Below are 27,360 nucleotides of genomic sequence, written 5' to 3' on the forward strand. Positions count from 1 at the left end.
CCTACACCAAATTAACATAGGCTAGATACATCCACCCTTATTTCTACCCACCTGAGCATTAAATCTTCTGATAAGAATACAATGTTTCTACCTGTGGGCCTGTTTGTTCCTTCCAGTTACACTAAGTAAAATTCATCCGATTCACATTTTTTTCCGTTAGTCGGCTCTACGGGGGTATATGCTGCTATGACTGATACTCTGCACTATTTACGCATAAAATAAGTGATAAGCTGGGCTCTTTCTGCCTAATAGGCTCTTTCTGCCTATAGTAGTGGGGACTGAATGTAATGTGATTTATTTATAAATTAATTTATAAGTCCCATCCGTGTCTATGAGTCGATTTTTTTTCCGCTTCTTCTCTCTCTCTCTCTCTTTCTCTCTTTTTTATGTACTCCGTGTGAGCTATCGAGGTATAATTCCTTCTTCTTTTTTCTCTCTCTATTGTTAAAGGAGACAAAACGAGTTGCCTCCCTGTCTCCTTTGTATAAGATTTATGTATACTTTGTATAAGATATATATTATATATCTATAATATATAGATATATATTAGAGAGAGAGAGGAGAGAGAGAGCGAGAGAGAGAGAGAGAGAGAGAGAGAGAGCGAGAGAGAGCGAGAGAGAGCGAGAGAGAGCGAGAGAGAGCGAGAGAGAGAGAGAGAGAGAGAGAGAGAGCGAGAGAGAGAGAGAGAGAGAGAGAGAGAGAGAGAGAGAGAGAGAGAGAGAGAGAAGAGAGAGAGAGAGAGAGAGAGAAATACGGTCGGTAATTCGGGTACCCTAAACAATCCATAGGCAGTTTTTCTAGAAAATATCTAGCAAATCTTCCCTCCGTTTTTTTTCGGATTGCCCGTATTTCAGAAGCAGGTTTTTACCATTGTTATCACTGTAGCTTCCTATATTCATTTATTCTACTTTTAAATTACGTTTCATTAATGTAGAAATTACGTTTCTACTTTTACATTTCTATTATTTTACTTTTAAAACATTTACAACACCCTCCGTCTTTACTAATAATACCACCAAGGTAAGTGAAGCTGTCCACTTGATCGATCTTTTCGTTACCTAACGTCATATTTTCATCGTCACCTAATCCTGGCCTTGGCAGCTTAGTCTTTGTTACCCAACGTCACATTTTCATCGTCACCTAATCCTGGCCTTGGCAGCTTAGTCTTTGTTACCCAAAGTCACATTTTTCATCTTCACTTCATCCTAGCCTTGTCAGCTCAAAAATTAATAGATACTAAAAATTAGTTTCTTGTATCTATGGCTCATGCAAAACTATTCTCTGGGACAAAAAAAAGGCCGAACGAGCAAAAATTCTATTGAATTACAAACAAATGTTGTACCTCAAAAAATGTGGAAGTATTATTTCAGCGTCTGCAAAGATGCACAGGAAAGAGGAAGTGAATCCACGCGTTAATTCTTCTGCCAACCTTTGAGGGAATTAAGTTATTTTAAGGTTTGTGAAGAATAAACAGGAAGGAGGAATTGAATTCATTCCGATGAGAATATAAGTAATGTCACATTTACATTCAAAGAGAAGACAATGTTTAATTTATACCAAAGGATTGGCTGTATCGTGATTAACATGGAAGGAAGGTGGAAGGACGATTGATTCGGAAAAATTAGAAAAAATTACGCATTTCTAACTTACGAACTGGTGATCCGATTTAAATGAAATTTGATATTTACAAGGACCTCTTGTCTCAGAGCTCTTATTTTAAATCTCGACCGGATCCAGTGACATTGCAGTGAGTTGGAAGGGGAAACTGGAAATCTTGAAAAACACTCCGAGAGGAGAGATCAGGATGAAACTTGGTGAGAAGAATAAGCACAAGTCCTAGATACTTGATTGACATAACCAGACCGGATTTGCTCTCTTTGGGGGAGTATGGGGTGGTAGGGGGGGTTTAAGATTTCCTTTGGTTTGGCGAGTTCGGTGCTTCTGGGCGTGCTAGGATGATGAACATTGATAGGCGTTGTCAGGGACCTGAACAAACTGACTTGATTGCAGTCGTTCCTCGATTTGACCATCTGGGGAGTTATGAAGGGAGGATAAATCGTGAAAATCAAGGTATGTTTATCTCACGAATTGGTGATCGGATCTTAAAGAAACTTGATATATAGAAAGATACCATGTCTCAGATGGTCCATTTTCAATTCGGATTGGACCTGGTGACATTGGGGGTGGATGGGGAAACAGAAATCTTGAAAAACGCTTAGAGTGGAGAGATCGGGATGAAATTTGATGGGAAGAACAAGAACAAGTTTTTTACTGTTTTAGAAAGAAGAATTGAGAGAAAGAGTCAAACTTTAGCGTAAAGAGCGGGGCGTTGATAAGGAAAGCAGCCTCTTTCATATACGAAGTAATTTCTGTGCGTTTTAAGTTTTGATGTCACTCCTTACTTTCAGTTGAAAAAACTTGTTTTTTTTTATTTAATACAGATATGATTGCATAACAATTCTAATTAGAGTATAGCGTATAACGGTATCCATAAAACAAGTGGAGCATGGAACTTTTTGAAGCCAATCCGATCTCAGGGTTGCCAACTTTCACGCTTTTCGTTTGAAATGATTTAATTTGAATTTCTATTTCGCTTAACAGTTTTCCTATTGTCATTGCAAAAAAGAGTGCAAAGAGCAAATAATGGACAAAAAGAGTACAAATCCGGTCCGTGGAGTGACAGAGTGCAATGAAGAAAAAGAGTGTGTTCTATATACAATTCACCACACAATGACAAATGCTGTGTGTTTTTCACTGGCTGATATTTCCAAAAGGCTCAGGCTCAAAGTAGCTAAGCCAAATTAGTGCTCCTGAATACACGTTTTGTCTTATTTAGATAAAAATTCCTTTAAAAACCCAGACCGATTTAGCAAATTCCTTTTTAAATTCCATTGGACAGTCGCATAAGAGATGGTGGATTCCCGGCTCATTTCTTGATCACACCTTGAGAGGGTGTTGTTTAGGCTCATCTTGGTTGGAGTTTAGCTCTGTTTACCGCCTTATTAGCCGGACACCTTACCCTCTAGAATGTCTGGCCCCTTTTTTGCACGGTACGCAGAACATATCTTTCGTGTGTGTATTATTCTTCGTTTCCTCAATCCTCCTTTACGTCGTACATACAAAAAATGTGACTTTAACTGATTTTTCGTCACGTCCCTCCACTCGTTCAAGTCTTTGGCTCTCGCAAACATAGCCTCAAGTCCCCTCCGTTCGTTCATCAGGGCTATTAGCCTATCAGGGACTTCAGTCCTTACAAACACTCAGTCACGCTTGTTACCCTGCTGTTTATTTTGGTTTTCTTTTAACAAAAAAATCAACTTGAACAAATAAACTTAAACGTACATTTATAATATATGATTGAGAATGCCTTATAATAACGTTTTAGGTTTTTCATCCCCTTTATTTTGTTTTATTGTAGGAGTTGCAGATATTCCATTAGTAATTTTTTTGCAAATTCGTCTTTCTTTCCATTTTTCTCTGTATATTGACCCTTTTTTATTGGCTGTTTTGAAAAACATTCTTTTTATTTGTGCTAACATAATTAATATTAGGACATGGCCAAAGAGAGGTATAGAAAGGTTTTTGAACCTCCTATTAAATAAAAATCAAGACTGGGTAACATATTATGTTACTGAACCCCGCCGCGAACAAATGCTGGCTATGGAGGGCTAAACTTGAACTCATCTCCCTTGCAAGTCTTGTGCATGGACATTTATCAATTAAAAAAAAGAAATATTGTATGATTAGAAAAATATCCAAAAGTTTAGTATGTAATAAAATATTTTATTGAACAGGTAATTTAAACAGAAAACTTAAGATATTGAACTGTTGAAAGAATTATTATTTGTATTTCCAAGCATACACAAATTTTACCAAAATTACGTTTTTGATATCACAAAAAAGGCGAAGTGAATAAACATGCTAAAGAAAAAGGGTCAAAAGAATAAAAATGCTAAAAAAGAATAATGATTAACAATAGAGGAAAACAGAACTTATTTGAAATTTCAAAAAGTTATAGAACTTTGTTATGAATCTTTTTGTTTAGTTTTACTTAACGCTTTGCGTTCAAAAGTAGGAGTGCAAACTTACAATATAAGTGAATTTTGACTAATTTTTTCATCCTTAATAGCAACATTTATACCATATATACACATAAAGGTGTTTTTTTTTATTTCACAGTAAGTCGCCATCTTTGTGAGAATGTTTGGACAGTAATGAACCAACACTCTTTAAAACGAGGTAAATTGTACAAATCTGGCTACGAATAACCAACAAAAATGAGACAATTCTCAAGCATCTAAGAATAACATTAGCTGCTTTAATAAATATTTGAAAGATTATATTAGACTAAATAACTTAAAAAGGCACCTTAGTACTCTTAGTTGATGCAGTAGCTAATGAGTTCTAGGCTGTCCCTCTAAAAACATTTGAAATGCATTAAATTTTGTAAATAAATGTAAGTATTCCAATTCAAACCGTTTTGTAAATGGATTCAAAAATTTGAATCCAAATGTCTGATATTAGCAAAGAAAATAAAAGTTTTTTGCTAGAAAAGAAATCTCTGTATTATATATGAGCGCGTATTTTTAAAGTCCATATTTGATACACTTGTTAAATTGGAGCTATTTAAGATTTACACTCAAAGGTACCCAACTAGAAAAACACCCCTAGATATTTCACTGGTTTTGAAACTTTCTCGCCCCCTAAATGATTCCTTCTTCTGGTCTATTTTAATTGTAACCTTTCTTTGATTATGCCATCGACTTTTTAGTCACAATTACGTTTGATGTGTAATAGATTGCTATGTGTGCTTGCAAGGGAACCTTTTTTTAAGAAACTTTATTGCAAGAATATACCTTAAAATATATCTACAATTTTGTATTTTAACTATTATCCTCTTTCAATTAAATTATAGGTTATTCAGTATTGTTATTTATAGTATTGTCTTATTTAATTGTTATAATGTTTATCTGATTAAAAAAATTCCTTCAGAATTTGTTTATTCTACTTTTAATTACATTCCACCAATGTAGGAATTACGATCCTACTTTTGCATTCCAATTATTCTACTTTTAAAACCTTCACCGCACCCACCGTTTTTAATAATGATACTACCAAGGTAAGTGAAGCTGTCCACTTGATCGATCTTTTGGCTACCCAACGTCTCTTTTTCATCTTTACTTATTCCTATTTTGCACTCTCTTTGCCTATTATTTGCTCTTTACATTTTTTTTTTGCAATATTTGATAAGAATTCAGAAGAGAAATAAGAATTCAAATTGAATTATTTAAGTATAGAAAAATATAGAACAGCTAGCCGGTATCATCTCTATTATCTCTGCCTGGGAGGTCCCCCTGGTGTTTTTTTGGTATTTTCAACCACTTACGAAGAAGTTGATCGAAGTATAACTATTAAATCGAATAGTCAAATTTTAGAAAAGAAAGTTAAAAGTTGTTTGGCACAACCATTCTTCTTGGAAATGGAAAAATGAGCATGCAACATTGCAATAAGTTAATGGAGAAGCAGCAACCCAAACCAACTTTTTCAAAGTCTACTCTCAAACTGGTAAAATTCTGCAGACTTTAGACCTTTGTACCATTTAAAAGCGCTGATGACCCGTCTCTGCTTTTGCTAACCAATTCATCTGAACCAAAAATCTTATCTTACCAGCCACGGGTCCAAGAATTTGCTTTGGATGGAACCCATACTATCAAAATGACGTAAAAGGGTACATAAGGAAAATATGGGAGAGCCTAAAGTTGTAGTTTAGACACTTTGCTCTCTTGGAAAGCAGTTGAGTTCCGTGAATGACACTTTCAGAAATGAATCCAGGGCCAAAAATATTGAAGCCAATTGAAAATAACAATGGAAAATGGGTAAATATTGAGCAGTCCATATTGTTTACCTATGAATGAAGTGAACATACCACTTGATCCCTTTTCTTATGCTCTTTCCAAAATAATAATCGCTTTTGGCGCAAATTCGCTTCAACCCACTGCTATATACCAATTCAGGGTATATATTTGCACAATGAATGGGGGGGGGGAGAGGCTAATGTACTTAATATACTTACCTCTATAGTCAGAATTGCATCTTGAATCCAAATTTAACATTCATTTGTGCGGGAATCGCCTTCCCACTACTCAACAGAATGAATTTATTTCATTATGCTTCTTATGCGAAGAATTATCATTTTATTTACATTAGAAGAGAGCCTAAACAAATATGTTATTGTTTTAACTTCCATGTTTTTTAGACTTGCATACTGTCCATTGTTTGTCAGTTGTACTTTAACCTTTATTGTTTTATAGGATGTTATGGAACTTATGATTCTGTAACTAACTCGTTTCATTGCTAGTTTTAATTATTAATTATGGCACTTGGTATAAACCAAGTGACATATAGCAATCGCAAATTCTGTCGGTCCCGGTTTTGCTACTTAAGGCACTTCCAGGTAAGCTAGGACAATGAAATTTGGCAGGCGTATCAGGGACCGGACCAGATTAAATTATAAATAGTCATTTTCCCGATTTGACCATCTGGGGGGGGGGGGGGGCTGGTTAATTTGGAAAAGTAATTCTGAAAAAATTAGAAAAAGAGGTATTTTTAACTTACGAACGGGTGATCGGATCTCAATGAAATTTGATATTTAGAAGGATATTGTGTCTCAAAGCTCTTATTTTAAATCCCGACTGGATCTGGTGACATTGGGGGGAGTTTGGAGGGGGGAACCTAAAATCGTGGAAAACGCTTAGATTGGAGGGATCGGGATGAAACTTGGTGGGGAAAATAATCAGAAGTCTTAGATACGTGATTGACATAATTGGAACGGATCCACTCTATTGGGGGGAGGGTTAATTCTGAAAAATTAGAAAAAATGACGTATTTTTAACTTACGAAGGAGTGGTCGGAATTTCATGAAACTTCATTTTTATAAGGACCTCGTAACTCTGATCTCTTATTTCAAATCTCAATCGGATCCAGAGTCATTGGGGGGGGGGGGGAGTTGGGGGGACCGGAAGTCTTAGAAAATACTTAAAGCGGAGAGATCAGGATGAAACTGGATGGGAAGACTAAAAACCGGTCTAAGATACGTGACTGACATAACTGGACTGGATCTGCTCTCTTTAATGGAGTTGGGGGGGGGGGTAATTTGGAAAAATGAGGTATTTGTAACTTACGAACGGGTGACCAGATCTTAATGAAATTTGATATTTAGAAGGATCTTGTGCTTTAATGCTCTAATTATAAATTCCGACCAGATCCTGTGACATTGGGGGAGGGAGGGGTTGGTGAGGGAGGGGTTGGTGAGGGAAACCGGAATTCTTGGAAAACGTGAAAATTGGGGTATTTTTTTGTCTTACGAATAAGTGATAGATCTTAATGGAACTTGATATATATAGAAGGATCTTGTGTCTCAGATGCTCCATTTTCAACTCGATTTGGATCCGGGGACATAAGGGGTTGGAGGAGGGAAACAGAAATCTTGGAAAACGCTTAGAGTGGAGAGATCGGGATGAAACTTGATTGGAAGAATAAGCAAAAGTTCTAGATACGTGATTGACATAATTGGAACGGATCCGTTCTCTTTGGAGGAGCTGGGGGTGTGTGTTAATTTGGAAAAATTAGAAAAATTGAGGTATTTTTACCTTAAGAACGGGTTACCGGATCTGAATGAAATTTTATATTTAGAAGGAATTCATGTCTTAAAGCTCTTATTTCAAATACCGACCAGATCTGTTGACATTGGGGGGAGTTGGAGGGGGAAATCTTGGAAAACGCTTGGAGTTAAGGAATCGGGATGAAGCTTGGTGGATAGAATAAGCAAATGTCCTTGATACGTGATTGACGTAACCGTACTGGATTCGCTCTCTTTGGGGGAGGGGTTCAGTGATTTGGCGAGTTTGGTTTTTCTGGACGTGCTAGGACGATGAAAATTGGTAGGCGTGTCAGAGAGCTGCGCAAATTGACTTGATAGAGTTGTTTTCCCAGATTCGACCATCTGGGGGGCTGAAGATAGAGGAAAAAGTAGAAAAAATGAGGTATTTATAACTTACGAGTGAGTGACCGGATCTTAATGAATTTTGATATTTAGAAGGACATCGGGACTCAGAGTCTTATTTTAAATCCTGATCTGCTCTATGCCTCTGATTTTCCTCTTAAATCAATCTATTGATTCATTAGAATTTTGTTAGAGCTCATACCATATGAGCTCTTGGCCCTTAGCTCTTCTTGCCTCGTCACAAGTGCCATATGAGCCCTTAGCTTTTGTTTTTTATATGAGTTAGAACCTACATGGAATTTTTTGTGTTGTTTTGAAGGATGATAAATCCGTTTTGCTTCTGCTTTCTTAAAGAAACTTCACAACTGATAGTTATAAGCACTCATGCACAGAGTGTGGTAGTATGGTATATTAATGCCCGACCTTTGTTTAAAATCACAAGATTTTTGTTATTTTTCGTGTGGTTTCTCGTTGCGTGTAAAAAATGTAATTATTTACAACTACAATCCTTGTAGCTGTAAAAATAGCTGGGAGTAAATTGTAATTTATTGTTTTTTTTTTGCGCTGGGTACTATTCTTTGAAGAAAAAATTAAAAATTTGGTTTATTAATTTTATTATTATTTATGAAATTCTATTTAATTATCTATGGGCTCCGACTTCTCCTCGTTCCACACTGCAAATGTATAAAAATAAAATGTTATGTCACATGTATCATTGAACATTTCTGCAAGCTATTGATGTGGTTTTTATAGTAGAAGATTTAAATATACGCTTCTGTGTTGTTGGGATAAACAGCTCAGAAAGACCTTTTTCTCTGATTCACATTTAAAATACCCCTTTCGGAGAAATCTTGTCTCATTCGCATTTATTCGTATTCGTAAATGTGCTCAAATTTGATGTTCTCCAAGCAAACCAAACAAACAGCTGTTTACTTTCTGGGAATGTCCAAGAAAACTACTCATTTCTTATAAAAATTGGACATGAATTTACAAGAAAAGGAAAGAAGGAGAAAATCCAGTTGAGGAAGAAGAAGAATTATTTTGTGTGACTAGGAATGTTTCACCATTTTTTTTTACGCTGCTAGGGTACGGTACTTGACTTGACTACAGTGAAGTCAGCTATAGGTCATGACTAGTTACTCTGACCTCGTATATTCCTTTCAAAACATTTGGATGAGATGGAGAAAAGCTTTATCCAAATATTTGATGAAGTCCACTATAATTCATTTGAAGATCCAGTTAAAATAAACACCAGCAAATTTCAAGCAGAGTATTACCTTTAAAGCTAAAAAAAAGAACGAAAATCATTATCTAACCTGTTATTTAGAGGTGGATTTAAATAGGAAGTCCTACTAACTTTGTTTTATATACATATGAAAAATTAAAAGGTAATATGTTTGTTAATCGCAGGATAATTTATAATTATTTGTAAATGGCGTAAGAATGGCATACAAATTTTTTTTTCACTCGCACTCTATTCTAACAATTTGCACTCTTTTTTGGTCTTGATTTGCACTCCTTTTTGATGTCGGCAGTTGGTAAACCTGTCTGGTCTACAGTTTATTAGTCATTAGGACGATCGGTTGTGCGGAAAAATGCCACTTCTTCGGCTAAGCCCTAAAAATGCTCGCTAAAAAAAGGCATAAAAAGGCTAGTACAATAATAATCTAGTAGAGGAGGTCTAAGCTCCTCTTAGATTTTCATACATGTTAGCCAGCTTGGCTAGGATGCAGAGATCTACACCGGCCAAACCCATATCCAATATAAATATAATCTCCTCGTGGAAAAGCGAATCAAATGGTTTACATCATGGGCAGACAAAGCAATGCTTTCACTGTGTTCTTCTGCATCAACTAAAGCAGATAGCCTTTTATACAGCTATTTATTTTTTTTCTTACTTTGTCATATCTTATCATGATTTTTTTTTGTAAATATCATTACTTTAGATTATATGATTGAGTATGCCTTATGATAACGTTTTAGGTTGTTCATTACCTTTATTTTATTTTATTTTAGGAGTTGCAGATACTTCACTAGGTAATACCAATGCACTTATGGAACCTTCAAATTCTAATGTTGGGTTGCATAGGAAAAAGTTCGGAAAAGAATATGAGTGCAATGTATGTGATCAAAGATTTCCTTTCCCTTCACTATTGGAATCTCATCAAATAGCTCATACGGGAGAAAAATCGCTTACGTGTAATGTATGCCAGAAGAGTTTCTCTCGTCCAGGCAATTTGAATAGACATCGAATATTGCATACAGATAAGAAACCGTTTAAATGTGGTTTGTGCGAAAAGTCTTTTGCTCAATCAAGCTATTTGAATCTTCACCAAAGAGTGCATACACGTGAAAAACCGTTTAAATGTGATTTGTGCAAAAAGTGTTTTACTCAATTAGGCAATTTGAATAAACATCAAAGACTGCATACGGGTGAGAAACCGTTTAAGTGTGATTTATGTAAAAAAAGCTTTACTTGGCTTCATTGTTTGAATAGACATCGAATATTGCATACAGGTAAAAACCGTATAAGTGTGATCTATGCGGGGAAGAATTTTCAAGTAAATGGAATCTGAACTGTCATATATCAACCCATTCTAGGAAAAGGCATTCTAGTTTATAGTTTACAATAAAAACATTTTACAGAATGGTAATTCTGATAAACAGTTTTTTAATTTCTATGATTTAGGGGCATGGCGAAGGAGAGGTATGAAAAGATCTTTGAATCTTGAATCAAAGTCAATTTCTGCGCATGTTTCTTATTACAAGGTTCAACTTCTGCTTTGGAGATAGTCGTATCCTCCTAGGTTTTTTCAATCCTTTGATGTAGCATATGCTTGTAGCTGTAAAAATAGCTGGGAGTAAATTGTGATTTATTGTTATTTATGCGCTGGGAACTATTTTTTGAAGATAAAAAAAAAATAATTTATTAACTTTTTTTATTGTTTATGAAATTCTGTGTAGTTATTTATGGGCTCTGACTTCTCCTCAGTCGACACTGCAAATGCATTAAAATAAAAATGTTATGTCACATGTGTCATTGAACAATTTTGCAAACTATTGATGTGGTATTCATGTAATAGAAAATTTGAATTTGTACCTCTGTTTTGTTGGGATACCAAACCCAGAAAGACCCTTTTTTCTGATTCACATCCAAAATATCCCTTACGCAGAAATCTTTTCTCATTCGCATATATTCATATTCATTAATGTGCAAAAACTTAATGTACTCAAAGCAAACCAGTACATTCATGAAACAAGCTGCTATCTACTTTCTGGGAATGTCCCAGAAAACCACTCATTTCTTATAAGAATTGGACATATTCATAATAGTTGATATAGCTGACTTCTAATAGTTTACATAGGCCTATAGTTGACTTCTAATAGCTGACATAGAGCTGACTTCATAAAAACATACGTTTCATCCAGCCAGTGAGAAAAACATGCATATATATTTTTCCTCATTTAGCTAGAGTAAATATCGATTGTCCCAATCAAATTAGGATAAAAGTGTTTCGGCAAAGTTATGGAAAATTGTTGATAAATTCTTATGGTATGCAAAAATAACATCATCTGCAAACATTTTCATTTATATATTATTTTAGAAGTTGAAGATGCTTCATCAAGTCACAGTGAAGAAGTCTTTGGCGTTCCAAACCTTCTTTTGTTTCTTAAACGTGAAGATATTGCTTTGGGTAATTTTCCCGAGTTTTCAGGACCTTGTAAACTTCAACCTGATACCGAGGAATCAGGCACCACATCTTTTGACAGTCAAGGTATATCTTGATTTATTTTTTTTTGAATTAACTATACTGGTTTATGCGTTTTTTGAAAAAAATTGGAACGGACAAGTGGACAAAGCTCCAAAGACGGAATTTTTCTCATCTCATCGTTCTTGAAAGAGTTTTCATTGTTCTAGAGTTTGGTGCCTGATATTCTATTTCTGCAATTTAACCTCTGATAGTTGACTTCAACCCTCTGATAATGACTTCAATCTTCTGATAGTTTGTAGTATGAACAGAAACACGTTCCTAGAACGTATGCGGGTCTACCATTCCTTCAGTACCTTCTAAAAGAATTTCTAGTTAAAAGTGTGATGGTTTCATATAAAGTTGGTTTCTCTTGATTAGGTTTGTACGTGTATTAGAGCATGAGTTATTTAGGTTTCATTGGGTTCTAGTGATTTGAAACTAGGCTGTGCTTCCGTGTTTTCCTTGTCTTGTCGTTTAGGTGAGAAATTTGATTTGTTTTTCTTCTGTTCCTTCTAGGCCGTTGGAGCCTTACGATGAAAAGTATGTTGATTTACGAGGGAAGTGAATGTTGATTTTGGGGACCTTCGAGGTGAGGGATTGGACTTGTGAGAGAAGAGTTTGTTGGTTTTGGAGACCTTCAATGTGACCTTCGTCGTGCCTGATATTCCATAACTGCAGTTTAACCCTTTGATAATTGACTTTAACCCTCTGATAGTCTGTAATATGACCAGGAACACATTCTTAGAGTCGGCACGGATCTACAAATCCTTCAGTACCTTCAAAAAGGATTTTTGTTAAAAATTAAGTTCTTTATGGTATCTGCTAGAATTGGTATCTTTCAATTAAGTTTGCATGTGTGTTACAGCATGAGTTCTTTAAGTTTTAGTGGGTTCTAGTGATTTGAAACCAGGTGCTACTTCTTTATCTAGTTTCTTATTTTGGGGACTTTTTATGTGAGGGGTTGGATTTGTTTTTCTCCTCTTCCGTCTTGTCCGTGGAGCCTTACTGGGAAGAGTATGAAGAAGTATTTTTATTTACGAGGGAAAAGTATGTTGGTTTTGGGGATATTCGATGTGAGGGATTGGACTTGTGAGGGAAGAGTAACCTGAATTTGGGGTATTTTGAGGTGAGGAATTGGACTTGCGAGGGAAGAGGGTGTTGATTTTGGGGAAATTCGAGGTGAGGGATTGTTTTTTTTTTATTCCTTCCTTCCTTCCTGACTATGGAGTATTAGAATAGAGTATGTTGAAGTTTTTTGTTAAATAAAAGAACTCTGATTTACAAGAAAAGCTTTGTAATGAAAACTGCAAGGGTTGGACCCGTGCATGTGTTAGCCGACGAGGAAAACTGAATTCCAAGTCAGACCCTTGTCCTTCTTTACTGAGGGGGGAGGGTACAATATTGAAGCCCATTTAACGCATTTGTATTTCTGCACATATTCAAATGTACCCTGCTTTTATTGAAGAGTTTTAAAAGATTCCTGCTTTATACTCTTGAAATTGTATGTTTATTCGAAAAATGCATACTGCCTCATAGCCATGCTACGCGGCAGGCTTGTGTATAATGATTCTCACGGTCGCTTTTCTTCTACTTTGTACGCTGTGGTCTTGTATATATTCATTTTTGTGGTTGCTTGTCTTTTAATTACAAATAATCTAAACTTTTTATTGATGTCATGGATTCAGGTTAAGTTCGATGCAACCACTTTCGGAAAAATACTAAAAGGGTATATAATTAAAAAAAATTCATAAGTAAGTACGCAGTTGCTCGCTTAAAGGCAGTGTATATATTCTTTATCCTTCTGTTTTAAGTTATGATGTATCAAATAAGCAATAATAATTGAGTTGAGAAAGTCTGGCGTGAATTTAATTCCTCCTTCCTTATAAGGCATCAAAGAATCGTCCATTTTTTTGGATTTTTTTTCTCCTGGAACTCTTTCTGATACTCACCGTCGCTTCTCTTCTAACCGCAGATTTCATTTATGATTCAGTGCGTTTGTTGTGATACTGGTTGTAATATGTCTTCTGGCCGCAGATGTCGCTCCGCTTCATTTTCGGGCATCATTGCCTCAGGCTTTTTTTTCGTGTTCTTCCTTTAGCTGTTCAGATTCATCTAAATTCACGTGTTCCAATGCCTATCCCTTCTGAAATATCTAAAATTGGCATAATCATCGCTTTTTTCTTCAGTGTCATGTAAAAGGGTGGAAAAACAGCAATTTCGGTTGAATTAAGAAATTCCGCCGTGAATTAAATTCCTCCTTCGTGCTTGTCGCGTTCCTTATTCAATCGCAATTTTCAAAAATAACTAAACTCTGCAGCAGCCTAATTCATTTGTTATTCTTTAGTTTCAAGTCACATTTCGTTTGCTATTCAGTGTATTTTGTTTCTGTTTTTGTTCCATACACCTATCTAGATCGTTTTTTCAGCCTTTAAAATGCTAGAGTACCAATCTTCGGCATGGTAATGCAGGACTCAAGGATAGCACCTAGCAGTTAAATTCGCTGCTACTACTACTAACAACTCACCGCGGCGCCAAGCTACTTGAGGCTAGAATGGCTACGATGTTCCTCCTCTATTCCAATCTGCTCAAAGTCTTCTTTTTTAAACACTCTTAGAAATTTCCTATTTCCCTTACTTTCTTCATGACATCCTTCCATCCCAATCACGGGCGACCTGTTTTCTGTTTAGCCCTAGACTGTTAGCCAAAGAGGCAATCCCGTAATCCTTCATCCGCAGAACATGCCTTAGCCATCTCAACTTTTCTCTTATCATAGCCCTATAAAGCGGGATTGAACCCCTTTTCATGCAGTCTACTGTTGGAAAAACGGTTCGGGTACCCAAAACTATTCGTAGGCAATTTTTCTAGAAAACGTCCAGCAAATCTTCCTTCGTTTTTCAGAGTGCCCATATTTCAGATGCAGATTTAACCGCTGTTATCCATGTAGCTTCCAATATTTTAATTTCAGGGGCGCAGACTTATCTTTCTATTCTTCTAAACTTTTTTCAACTGTGAAAAAACACCCTGAGCCTTGGTTATTGTACTTTTATAACCATCGCCGCACCCACCATCTTTACTAATAATGCTACCAAGGTAAGTGAAGCTGTCCAATTGATCGATCTTTTCGCTACCCGACGTCACATTTTCATATTTCCTTTATCCTAGCATTAGCAACTCAGTCTTCTTTAATTAAATTTTCAAACATTTTCTAGCACCCTAAACTCGCCAAACATCTAAAAGTTCATTTATTTTACTTGCACTTCCATCTACATTCTGAGTCCAAGAAAGTTGTTCTTCCGCATTTTGTCCTATGTCTTCTCATTACCTCTCTTATGCTCCTCAAGACAAGTCCATTAAAATAATCCTTATTAATCAGTATAGAACACCGCTTGCTCATTATCTATAAAACTGAAAACCAAAGGTATTTGATAACCCAGACACTTCTCAATATACTGTATATACTGTATATAGCCTACTCCTGTTACCTTATGGATGGAGTTGTACATTCAAATGTTATACGTAGTATGAAAATAATACCCAAAAGCATGACTGATACTCATTAATCACTGCAACTATAAAAAGCACCACTTAAATTTTTGTGAAGAACTATGTTTATCAGCAGCATGGTAGTTACATGCATTCTGAAGCTGTGATATTAGCTCCTCCCTAATCGAATCCCCAAAAGAAATAGAGAAGTGCTGCTACATTGTAGTGTGGCTTTTTTTACTACTAATCTTCCACATTCCTACTTTCTCATTACCTGCTTTAACTGTATGTAGACCATTATATCTACCAGCCACTTTTAGATTATTTCTGTCTGATGAATAAACATTTTTTAGAGAATTTGGCTGTTTTCCTAGACTTAGGCAAATCTTCACTTTCAGGTGAAGAGAAGCCAAGTAAGTAAAAACTTGTTCACAAGAACAGAGGATAACGATGGCTTCAAATTTTTTTTTTTACGTAGTGATATTCAAACCCAATGAGCTTTTAGATTGAATATTTTTCAAAAAGCAGCAGCACGAAAGCTTCTGCTCTATATTTGAGCTTAACTTTTCGTTTCTTTTGGACACATTCACCCACAAAGCAAGTATACTATGTCACTTCTCCAAGTGCATGCTAAATAATTCCATTGTAAAAACCGAAATCGATACCTAGCTCTAGGATTATACGCTCTTTACGCTAAAGTGTGACTCTTTCTCTTAACTTTATTTTTTTAAACAGTAAAAAACTTTAGCATAAAGAGTGGGGCGTCGATGAGGAAGCATCTCCTTTCATATACGAAGTAATTTCTGTTCGTTTTAAGTTTTAATGTTGCTCATTACTTTCCGTTAAAAAAACTTGTTTTTTTTCTTAATTTCTGAACGTTTTTGAATGAATGCATGTTTTGATTTTGGCTCTCCGCAGATGAATAATTAAAACGAAATTTGTATATTTTTTTTTGCTAAATCACTTACTCATAGTTTTGATCGAATGATTTTGAGAAAAAAGGAGGGGGGGAGGAGGCCTAGTTGCCCTCCAATTTTTGGTTACTTAAAAAGGCAACTAGAACTTTTAATTTTTTTACGAATGTTTTTATTAGTAAAAGATATACGTAACTTACAAATTAGCTTACGTAGCGAACTTCTGTAGTCTCATTTTTTTTATTACGTATACGAAGGGGTCCATCCCCTCGTCAGAACATCGCTCTTTACACTAAAGCTTAAATTTTGTTCCAATTTCTTAAGAATGACCCCTGAATCACAAAAGCCGTAGAATAATAATAGTTGAAATTACTAAAAACACCTTAGCTTTAAAAAGAGCGAGGTATTAGGAGGAAGTGAGCCCATCATATGCGTAATAATTTCTGTTCGTTTTAAATTTTAATGCTTCTTCTTACTTTCAGTTGAAAAAACTTTTTCATGTCTATTTTTTCATTGTATTTTTTTTAATAATGCTAGATAATCCTGCGCTCCCTTCATGAAAATTTTCTTCCCCCGTGACAAATTCCTCCAAGGAAAGTTCCCCCAACATATCCCCCTCTTTTCAACTCCTCCCCCCAACCTAAAAATCCCCCTGAAAACGTCTGAACACTCCAAAATAACCATTACTATATGTAAGCACTGGTCAAAGTTTGTAACTTGTGGCCCCTCCCATGGGGACTGTGGGGGAGTAAGTCGTCCCCAAAGACATAGTTATAAGGTTTTTTGACTACGCTGAATAAAATGGCCGTCTCAGAATTTTGATTTGGTGACTTTGGGAAAATAATTAGCGTGGGAGGGGGCCTAGGTGCCCTCCAATTTTTTGGGTCACTTAAAAAGGGCACTAGAACTTTTCATTCCGTTAGAATGAGCCCTCTCGCAAGACTCTAGGACCACTGGGTCGATACGATCACCCCTGGGAAAAAAAAAGTAAACCAACAAATAAACACGCATCCGTGATCTGCCTTCTGCCAAAAAATACACAATTCCACATTTTTGTAGATAGGAGTTTGAAACTTCTATAATAGGGTACTCTGATACGCTGAATCTGATGGTGTGATTTTCGTTAAGATTCTATGACTCTTAGGGGTTGTTTCCCCTATTTTCTAAAGTAAGGCAAATTTTCTCAGGCTCGTAAATTTTGATGGGTAAGACTAAACTTGATTAAAGTTATATATTTAAAATCAGCATTAAAATGCAATTCTTTTGATGTAGCTATTGATATCAAAATTCCATTTTTTAGAGTTTTGGTTACTATTGAGCCGGGTCGCTCCTTACTACAGTTCGTCACCACGAACTGTTTGATAGGGTGATTTCCGCATGGGGAAACAGAAATGTAAGTGGCTAGTACACTCATTAGCTACTACAGGAAGCCTAAGCTCCGCTTTTAGATTTTCATACATGCCATATAGTGAGACTAGGATGTAGGGATCAGCGCCAGCCAAACCCATATTCAATATAATCTCATCGGCGAGAAGCGAATCATATGCGCGCCTTGCATCATGGGCAGATAAAACAATATTTTCACTGCGTTCTTATGCATCAACTAAAGCAGATACTAAAGCAGAAACGCATAACCGCACCCAAGGTGAGACTACACAGACCGAACAAGGTTTAGGTGGAACCTATTTCAGGACGACAATAAATGTCGTCTCTCTCAAAGAGTTTTTCTTTGAGCATGGCAGCAACCTCAGGCTTACTAGCTTCATTTTATCAATAATTTTAATAACATTTTCTCAATAGTCTCAGCAGATGATTTAGATTTGACGTACAGTTTGCATTCCGGTTTCAACTTTCTTAGCTAACTGGTTTCTGCTGAGTCAGGGCGAATTTTGTCAAAAAACTGCTAAGGAGTATTGGGGTCATCCAGAGATTTTCACATTTTGAGAATAACGGCATAAGATGGCTGGGGATTGATAGCTACTGAATTGTAAAGGCTGAATTGCTCGCCGAGGGGCAACATAGGCTCTGCGCTCTAGCTGTAGACACAAAGTTCTTGAATTCTAGGTATAATATGTTCACCTTTCGGTTTAGCATTGAAGCTTAAATTAGAGAATTTTATTTTTGTAATGCTTATAGCAATAGACTTGAATCTATTAAAGCCTCTCGTCTTGCTGTTAAGTATTTTCTCTTAACTCGACTAGCTTTTCAAAATTCGAACTTTCGGTGCTTGTAATGACATAAAAGGGGAAATGATAACGTTTTGTTTTTTCGAACTCTTTAACAACATATTTATTCCAAAAAGCTTTATTCTGAGGCAACAAGGCTAAGTGTAAATATTAAAGTTAATTCTGGGAGTAGAGAGAACATGACCTAAAAGTGAAATATTGTCATGGGGGGGGGTGTTGGAGGGTTTGTCATAAGGCTCAGAATCACCACCCTTGACCGAGAGACTACTAAACCAGTTTTGAAGTGGGAGGGGAAAAGATTGACTTTTAAATGTTGGGGCTAGATTGAGAGAGTCGCGATTTTTCTTCTATTGTTTAATCTTCCTCTATTAAAAGGGGAAAACTGCTTTATATCTGAATATTCGTGTGTAATCAGTGAAGCTTTATCTGGTCTATGGGATAGAGTGGATAATTTTTGGGGCGGGCTATTTATTACAGGATAATTTTTGCATGTAAAAACTTTCAAACTAGAGTCACACTGGTAGGGTAGCCAGGGAGGGGGTAGGGTACAAGAGATAGGGGAAAGGTTTCCTAGTAATCCAGGAAGAAGTCAAATCTGGACTATTCTTTAAGTGGGGATGGTAAGGTAAGATAATGCTGGGAGAGTAAAGTACGGTGAATGGTATATGAGAGGGGAACAGTCAGGTTTATTTTGGCAAATAATTGGTGGAGTCCAGAACCAGTTTGTAAATTTTTGGACAGTTGGAGAGTAACGGAGTCGAATGGAAGTGGATTTTCTGGGAGGAATGTGATTAAGGGGGATTAGGGTTGGGGATAGTCCGAATAGAGTAAAGGGATTTTGGGGGTTGGGTTGATTGGACGCGCCCAAAAATCTGGGGCGGAGGATTGTTTCGAAGAATGGATTCCTGGGGTATACTCCTCTGCATTGGGCATGCAGGGGGATATGGCTGAAAGTCGAACGGAGAACAAGCTAAGGGAGGAAGGGGTCGTGAATAAGTTCGGTATCACCCTAAAAAAGGTTGGATTTTAAACTTACCCTCCACCCCTGATGATATAGGAGCGAAATTACGCGACTTATCAACACAAGATAAAACAGAAAAGGGTTAACATGATCAAAAATGCACTTATCAGACACACAGATTCTCGCAAACAAACATTCTCGAGACGCAAAGATTCTCAAAATGACGACAAATATGTAAAAACTATCATTGCTTGCGAAACTTACAGAAAGACCGATTAAAATGGTTACAGATCAGATTTTCTTTTCTGCTTATTTTTATTTTTCTTTGCATTTTATCCTTCTCTTTTATAATTTTCCATAAAATAATAACTATATCATAGTCGGGTAATGATTTGTAAACAACATTGCTATTCTCTACATTTTTTTCATCATCATTTGATAATTTATGTAATAAACCCGAAGTAACTGAACCATTAACAAACTTATGAGCTTCAGTCGTAGCCATAAAAAAAGTAGAAATTCGTAAACTCTCTTGGGATATTTTGCTGTTACTGCTGGAACTACTGAACTCATAACTGATTGCCTCCTTGTCCACATCAAGAGTATTCTGATTTATTATTAATCCTATCCCTGATTTTACAGCGAACCACGAACGATCAGTATAATAGGTTATCCCGTTACTTTGATCGGGCAACTCTATTCATTATCATTTGACAATTTATGTAACAAACCCGAAGTAATTGAACCATTAACAATCTCATGAGCTTCAGTCGTAGTCATAACAAAAGTAGATATTCTTAAACGCTTAAACTAACTATTTCCTCCTTGTCCACGTCAAGAGCATTCTTATTCATTATTAAACCTGTCCCTGATTTTACAGCAAATCACGAATGATCAGTATAATAGATTATCCCGTTACTTTGGTGCGGCAACTCTATCTCCTGCTAACTTGCTTTCTATCCTTTATGAGAAACTTGGAATTGTCTCTCTGTTTTATTGTTGGGATAGTTAGGCTGTAGATCCCTGCACTGAAACAATGGGTTAAAGATGCCAACATGGTCAATGCTTTTCGTATCTGCTTTCTTTTGGTCCATTGACTGTTTACCTAAAGTCTGACTGCACTTTTTAATTCTTCTTCCTCTAGAAAATATCCTGTGAGTAGAAGTCCCAATATAGGTTCCATGGACTCCGTAGCGGTTCCATGGCATGCTAATGTAATGATTACGAATGATAGCATTTGCTTTAGGACCGATAACCTCCCTGCCTTCTCAAGAACAGAACACAATTCGCGCTTTATCAAAAAACAAACAAATGACCTTGGAATGTAATTTGAATTAATATATACTGACATTTCTTCCTTAAAGTTTCGATAATTTTGTATTTATGAAAGCAAGATAGGTGAAAATTTTCAAACGTATTGTGTTTTCAGTAAAGCTCAAATTGCGTTCTGGTCTTGAGAAGGCATGGGGGCTATCAGCCCTACTCGTGTTAATTTTTGCTCGTTTTGAGTTTGACTCGGCTATTTAGTGTAATATCTCTTCGTTTTGAGTTTCATTTATTTATTGACAGTGATTTTTGATCGTTTTACGTTTGGAAGATTATTTGATTTAACTTTTGCTCATTCTTGGCTTAATGGAGCTCTTTACTTTTCTTTGAAAAATTCGTCTTGTGGAAAAAGTTTTTAAAACTAATTTCTGTTTGTTTTTTATTGACATAATCTATTTCTTGGATATAATAATATTGTATATCTTTTCAGTTTTTTCTATAAGAATCCGTAATATGGGTTGCTATTTGTATGTTGGAGAAATTTTTTCAACAATTTTTAATCGTGACACAAATACTATAATTCTTGATTTAATTCTAGAGGATCTAAAGTTGACCTGAAACATAAAACTTAACATTAGTCCAAAAATATTCAAGTTATGCTCTTTGAAAACCTGTATAGCCGACACTTACGCTCTTTTTATTTATTTAAATTGTTTGAGCAGAAGTAGTAGTATCCCCAAAAGTTTCAACCTAATACTCCAAGTCGTTCTCGACATATTGCTGAGGTGTCTTATTGGCATCCATAAACAAAATGCCTTTGATTTATTTAAAGCAACATTTAGTTTTAAAGGATAATGGACAAATTACATAATTTTTTTTGGGGGGGGGATGAGTTCCCTAAAGACATTGCTACTGGACTATTCCACTATGCCGAACAAAATGGTTGTCTCAAAATTCTGCGTTTGGAATATGAATAGGGTTCAGAGAAGGGCTGCTTGCCCTCTAATCTTTGTTACTCCTAAAATGGGCACGAGACACTTGTGCTGTAATTGGAGTGCAAGTGGGAGGACTTCCCCCTTCACATATCTAGTAAAAACCTTTTAGACAACTAGAAACAAAATGCAAACATTTTGAATGTATTTTGTTTTCAGTAAAGTGCAAATTATGTTCTGGTCTTGAGAAGGTATGGATGGTTGTCAAAGACATAATATCCAGAACTTTCCACTACGCTGAACAAAATTACCATCTCAAAATTTTGATTAGATGATTTTTGGGAGTTGGTTGGCGTTGGGGGGTGATAGATGTTGCCCTACTGTCACTTTTGACTAATAAAAAGGGCACTAGTCCTTTCAATTTCAAAACGAGCGAGCTTTTTTCGAAGTTTCTACACAACAAATGGCTATCTTAAATTTCTATCAGTTGTATTTTGGAAAAATATGAGGTGTGTGTGTGCTATCCACCTCTGGTCATTCTAAATCTTACAAAGGGAAATAGAACTTCTGATTACCAATCCAATGAGTCCCCTCCGAAGTATTTTTTATCACCCTTCTATATATACCTTATGTGTCCCAGGGCATAACTTACCACCCTTGCCCTCTGGGTGGGGAGGGGGCTTTTTTCCTCAAAGACATAATTTTCGAACCTTTTACGTTGAACAAAGTGGCTATCACAAATTTTATTGGACGTGTTTGGGGAAATGATGGGTGTGGGAGGGGGTTATTGCCCTCCAATCACTTTTGACTACAAAAGGGCACTGATCCTTTCAATTTCCAAAAGTACGAGGTGTTTTGAAGTTTCTATTCAAACAAACGGCCGTCTCGAAATTTCTTTTAGGTACATTTGGAGAAAACTCGAGGTGTCAGGGGGGACTATCCACCCTCTCATCAATCTGAATGTTAAAAAGGGCACTAGAACTTCTGATTACCAATCCAATGAACTTCCTTCCGAAATTTACACTATTACCATTTCTGTATGTACTTTGTATGCTCCCAGGACATAACTTAAAACCCATGCCCTGAGATATAAAGGGGGGGGGATGACATCCTCAAAGACATAATTGAAGGACCTTTCAATTACGTTGAACAAAATGGCTGTTTCATAATTTTTATTTGATGTGTTTGGGGAAATGGTGGGCGTGGGAAATATATGAGGTGTGTGTGTGCTATCCACCTCCGGTCATTCTGAATCTTATAAAGGGAAAGAAGTATTTTTATCACCCTTCTATATATACCTTATGTGCCCCAGGGCATAACTTACCACCCTTGCCCTCTGGGTGGGGAGGGTTTTTTTTTTCCTCAAAGACATAATTTTCGAACCTTTTACGTTGAACAAAGTGGCTATCACAAATTTTATGGGACGTGTTTGGGGAAATGATGGGTGTGGGAGGGGGTTATTGCCCTCCAATCACTTTTGACTACAAAAGGGCACTGATCCTTTCAATTTCCAAAAGAACGAGGTGTTTTGAAGTTTCTGTTCAAACAAACGGCCGTCTCGAAATTTCTTTTAGGTATATTTGGAGAAAACTCGAGGTGTCAGGGGGGACTATCCACCCTCTCATCAATCTGAATGTTAAAAAGGGCACTAGAACTTCTGATTACCGATCCAATGAACTTCCTTCCGAAATTTACACTATTACCCTTTCTGTATGTACTTTGTATGCTCCCAGGACATAACTTAAAACCCATGCCCTGGGATATAAAGGGGGGGGGGATGACATCCTCAAAGACATAATTGAAGGACCTTTCAATTATGTTGAACAAAATGGCTGTTTCATAATTTTTATTTGATGTGTTTGGGGAAATGGTGGGCGTAGGAGAGGGTTTGTTGCTACTCAATCACTTTCGACTATTAAAAAGGGCACTGGCAATTTCAATTTCCAACCGAATGAGCTATTTCCGAAGTTTCTACGACACTTAATGGCCATCTCAAAATTTAATTCTCATGTATTTCGCGAAAATTCGAGGTGTGGGGGAGTTGTCACCCTCCGATCAGTTTGAAAAATAGCACTAGAAGAACTGATTATCAATCCCTTGAGCCCCCTCCGAAGTTTATACTATCATCCTTTCTATATATACCTTATATGCCTCCCAGAGCATAGCCTATAACCCTTGCACTTAAAACTATGTGGGTGGGGGTTTGTTATCCTGAAATACATAATATCCCAACCTTTCAATTACGTTGAACAAAATGGTTATCTGAAATTTTGATTGGAGGTGTTTGGGGGAATGGTGGGCGTCAGAGGGGGTATCCACCCTCTGTTGACTCTGAATTTTAAAAGGGGCACTAGAAGTTCTTGATTACCACTCCATGAGCCCCCTCCGAAGTTTATACGATCATTCTTTCTATGTATCCCTAATATGCCTTCCAGGGCATAACCTACAATCCTAGCCCTAAAAGATGTGTGTGGATGGGGTTTGTCATACTCCAAAACGTAATATCCGAACTTTTCAATCATGTTGAATAAAATGGCTATCCCAAAATTTTGATTGGATGTGTTTGAGAAAATGATGGGCTTGGGGAGGGCTTGTAGTTGCCATCCAATCGCTTGTGGCTATAGTCTATCAGTCTTAGTATCTTTAGCACGTTCTTACTCTCCAAAATTTACGTGATCACCCTTTCTATATATATACCTTATGTGCCCCCATGGCGTAAGTTACAAACCTTCCCCTGAGGGCTATAGGGGTTTGTCATTCTCAAAGACATATTTCCAAACCTTTCCACTACGTTGAACAAGATGGCTATCTCAAAATTGTATTGGAAATGTTTTGCAAAATAGTGGGTGTGGTAGGAGGGTTAGTTGCCCTCCAACCACTTTCGACTATTAAAAAGAGCAATAACCCTTTCAATATCCAACCGAAAGAGTTTTTTTTTAATTTTCTGCGACAACAAATGACCATCTACAAATTTTCTATCGTAAACATTTCGGGAAAATAAGATACGAGGTGTAGTGGTGTATTTCCTGTCCAATCACTCTGAATCTTAAAAATGGCACCAGAACATCTGATTTCAATCAAATGAGCCCATTACAGAGCTTTTACGGTCACGCTTTCTATATATACCTTATATGCCCCCAGGGCATAACTTACAACCCTTACCCTGAGGGCTGTGGGAGGGGGATGCTTTTTGAGAAGACACGATGATGGTGGAGGCTATCCACCCTCCGATCACTTTGAATATCTAAAAGAGCACTAAAACTTCTGATAAGCAATCCAATGATTCTCCTTAGAAGTTTGTACGATCACCCTTTCTATATATACTTTGTGTACCCCAGAGATTACTTATAACCCTTTCCGTGAGGGCTCTGGGGCGGTTGTCAACCTCGAAGACATATTTTCGGGACCTTTCAATTACGTTGAACAAAATAGTTATCTCAACATTTTGATTGAATCTAGTTGAAGAAATGGTGGGCTTGGGGGTTAGTTGCCCTCGAATCACTTTTCTTTATTGAAAAGGGCACTAGCCATTTTAATTTCTAATCGAATGAGCTCTTTTCGAAGTTTCTAAGACAACAAATGGCCATCTCAAAATTTTCCATCAGATGTATTTCTCGAAAATAGGAGGTCTGGGGGGGGGCAGCATCCACCCTCTGATCACTCTGAATCTTAAAATTAGTGCTAGTCCCCTCCAAAGTTTATACGATCACCCTTTATATATATATATGTATATATATATATATATATATATATATATATATATATATATATATATATATATATATATATATATATATATATATATATATATATATATATATATGTATATATATACCTTATGTGCCCCCAGGGCATAACTGCCAACCCTTATCCCGAGGGCTCTGGGGGAGGGGGTCATCCTCAAATACTTAATTTCTAGACCTTTTAACTACGCTGAGCAAAACTGATGTTCAAACAGAATCACAAAATCGCTATATCAAATATTGATTGGATGTGTTTGGGGAAGTGGGGCCGTAGAAGGGAGGTTATTTGCCCTTAGATCACTTTTGGATATTGAAAAGGGCACTAGTCCCTTCAATTTCCAATCGAATGAGCTCTTTTCGAAGTTTCTACAACAACTCCTTCAATACGAAGTGCCCTGGTCTAAACAAAATAAAATTAATGATAATTATACATTATCACAACATCGCTCTTTGCATAGACAGCGTTAAGACGCTGCCTATGATTTTGATATTTTGAGAATAACAGTATATTGACAGCTACTGGATTGGCAAAGCCTGGGACTCTACTCGCCGAGGGGCAACATAGGCTGCGCGCTTTAGCCATAGAGACAAAGTTCTTAAAATTCTAGGCATAAACCGTTCACCTTTCGGCTTAGCATTTAAGCTAAAATTAGGGAGTTTTATTTTGTAATGCTTATAGCAATAGACTTCAATCTGTTCAAGCCTACCGTTTTCCTATTAATATTTTTTTCTTAATTAGTCTGATTTTTTTGGTGATTTTTTTGTGAGAATCATTACTTTAGGATATTAAATGAAAAAAACAAGTTTTTTAACTGCAAGTAAGGAGCGACATCAAAAATTAAAATGAACAGAAATTATTCCGTTTATGAAAGGGGTTGTCACCTCCTCAACGCCTCGCTTTTTACGCTAAAGTTCGACTCTTTTTCACAACTCTACCTTCTAAAAAGATAAAAAACTTTAGCGTAAAGAGGGAGGTGTTGAGGAGGTAACAAGCCCTTTCATAAACGGAATAATTTACGTTCGTTTTAAGTTTTAATGTCGCTCCTTACTTGCATTTAAAAGACTTGTTTTTTTTTCATTTAATTTCTGAACGTTTTTGAATTAATGCATGTTTTGATTTTGGCTCACTGCACATGAATGATTAAAATGAAATTTGTATATTAATTTATTTGTTTTGGCTAAATGGTTTTCTCATAGTTTTGATCGGACGATTTTGATAAAAAAAAAAGGTGGGGGAGGAGCCCTAGCTGCACTCCAATTTTTGGCTACTTAAAAAGGCAACTAGAACTTTTTATTTTTTACGAAGGTTTTTATTAGTAATAGATATACGTAACTTAAGAATTAACTTACGCAACGAAATTCTATATTTGTATATTTTTTTACGTATATGAGAGGGTTCTCTCCGTCGTCAATACCTCACTCTTTACACTGAAGCTTTAACTTGGTCCCAATTCTTTAAGAATGACCCGTGAATGACAAACGCCGTAGAATAAATAGTTGAAGTTACTAAAAATACTTTAGCGTAAAGAGTGAGGTATTGTGGAGGAGACGAACCCCCTTGTATACGTAATAATTTCTGTTCGTCTTAGGTTCTAATGCTGCTCCATACTTCCGTCAGAAATTTTTTTTTTTTAATTTATTTTCTCATTGTTCTTTTAAATAATGCTAGAAAATCCTGCGGCCCCTTCATGAAAATTTTCTTCCCTCGTGATAAATTCTTCCATGGAACAATCCTCCCATGTAACCCCTTCCCCCGACCCCCCTTTAACGTGAAAAAGTCTCCCTGAAATCGTTTGTACACGTCCCAATAACCATCGCTTTATGTAAACAATGGTCAAAGTTTGTAACTTGCAGCCCCTCCCCAGGGACTGTGGGGGATCCAGTCGGCCCCAAAGACATAATTATTGGGTCTTTTGACCATGCTGAACAAAATGGCTATCTAAAAATTTTGATACAGTAGCTTTGGAAAAAAATGAGCGTGGGAGGGGGCCTAGGTGCCCTCCAATTTTCGGTCGCTTAAAAAGAGCACTATAACTTTTCTTTTCCGTTAGAATGAGCCCTCTCGCGACATTCTAGGACCACTGGGCTGATACGATCAGCCCTGGAGAATAGTAAAAACAA

General features: G+C 36.6%; 1 protein-coding gene across 3 annotated transcripts in view; it reads left to right on the forward strand.

Annotated features, from left to right (window-relative positions):
* Positions 1-27,360, forward strand: part of LOC136036707 (zinc finger protein with KRAB and SCAN domains 1-like) — a 264,716-nt gene that overhangs the window by 230,504 nt on the left and 6,852 nt on the right. For 2 of the 3 annotated variants that reach the window (XM_065719034.1, XM_065719033.1), the window contains one exon: positions 11,608-11,778. In XM_065719034.1, the coding sequence (XP_065575106.1) occupies positions 11,608-11,778 (171 nt within the window). Of the gene's footprint in view, positions 1-10,018; positions 10,657-11,607; positions 11,779-27,360 lie in introns of those variants that run through there. The other variant, XM_065719036.1, reaches the window with a different exon arrangement.

The sequence above is a fragment of the Artemia franciscana genome, chromosome 15 (assembly GCF_032884065.1).
Source record: "Artemia franciscana chromosome 15, ASM3288406v1, whole genome shotgun sequence".
Taxonomy (NCBI): Eukaryota; Metazoa; Arthropoda; class Branchiopoda; order Anostraca; family Artemiidae; genus Artemia; species Artemia franciscana.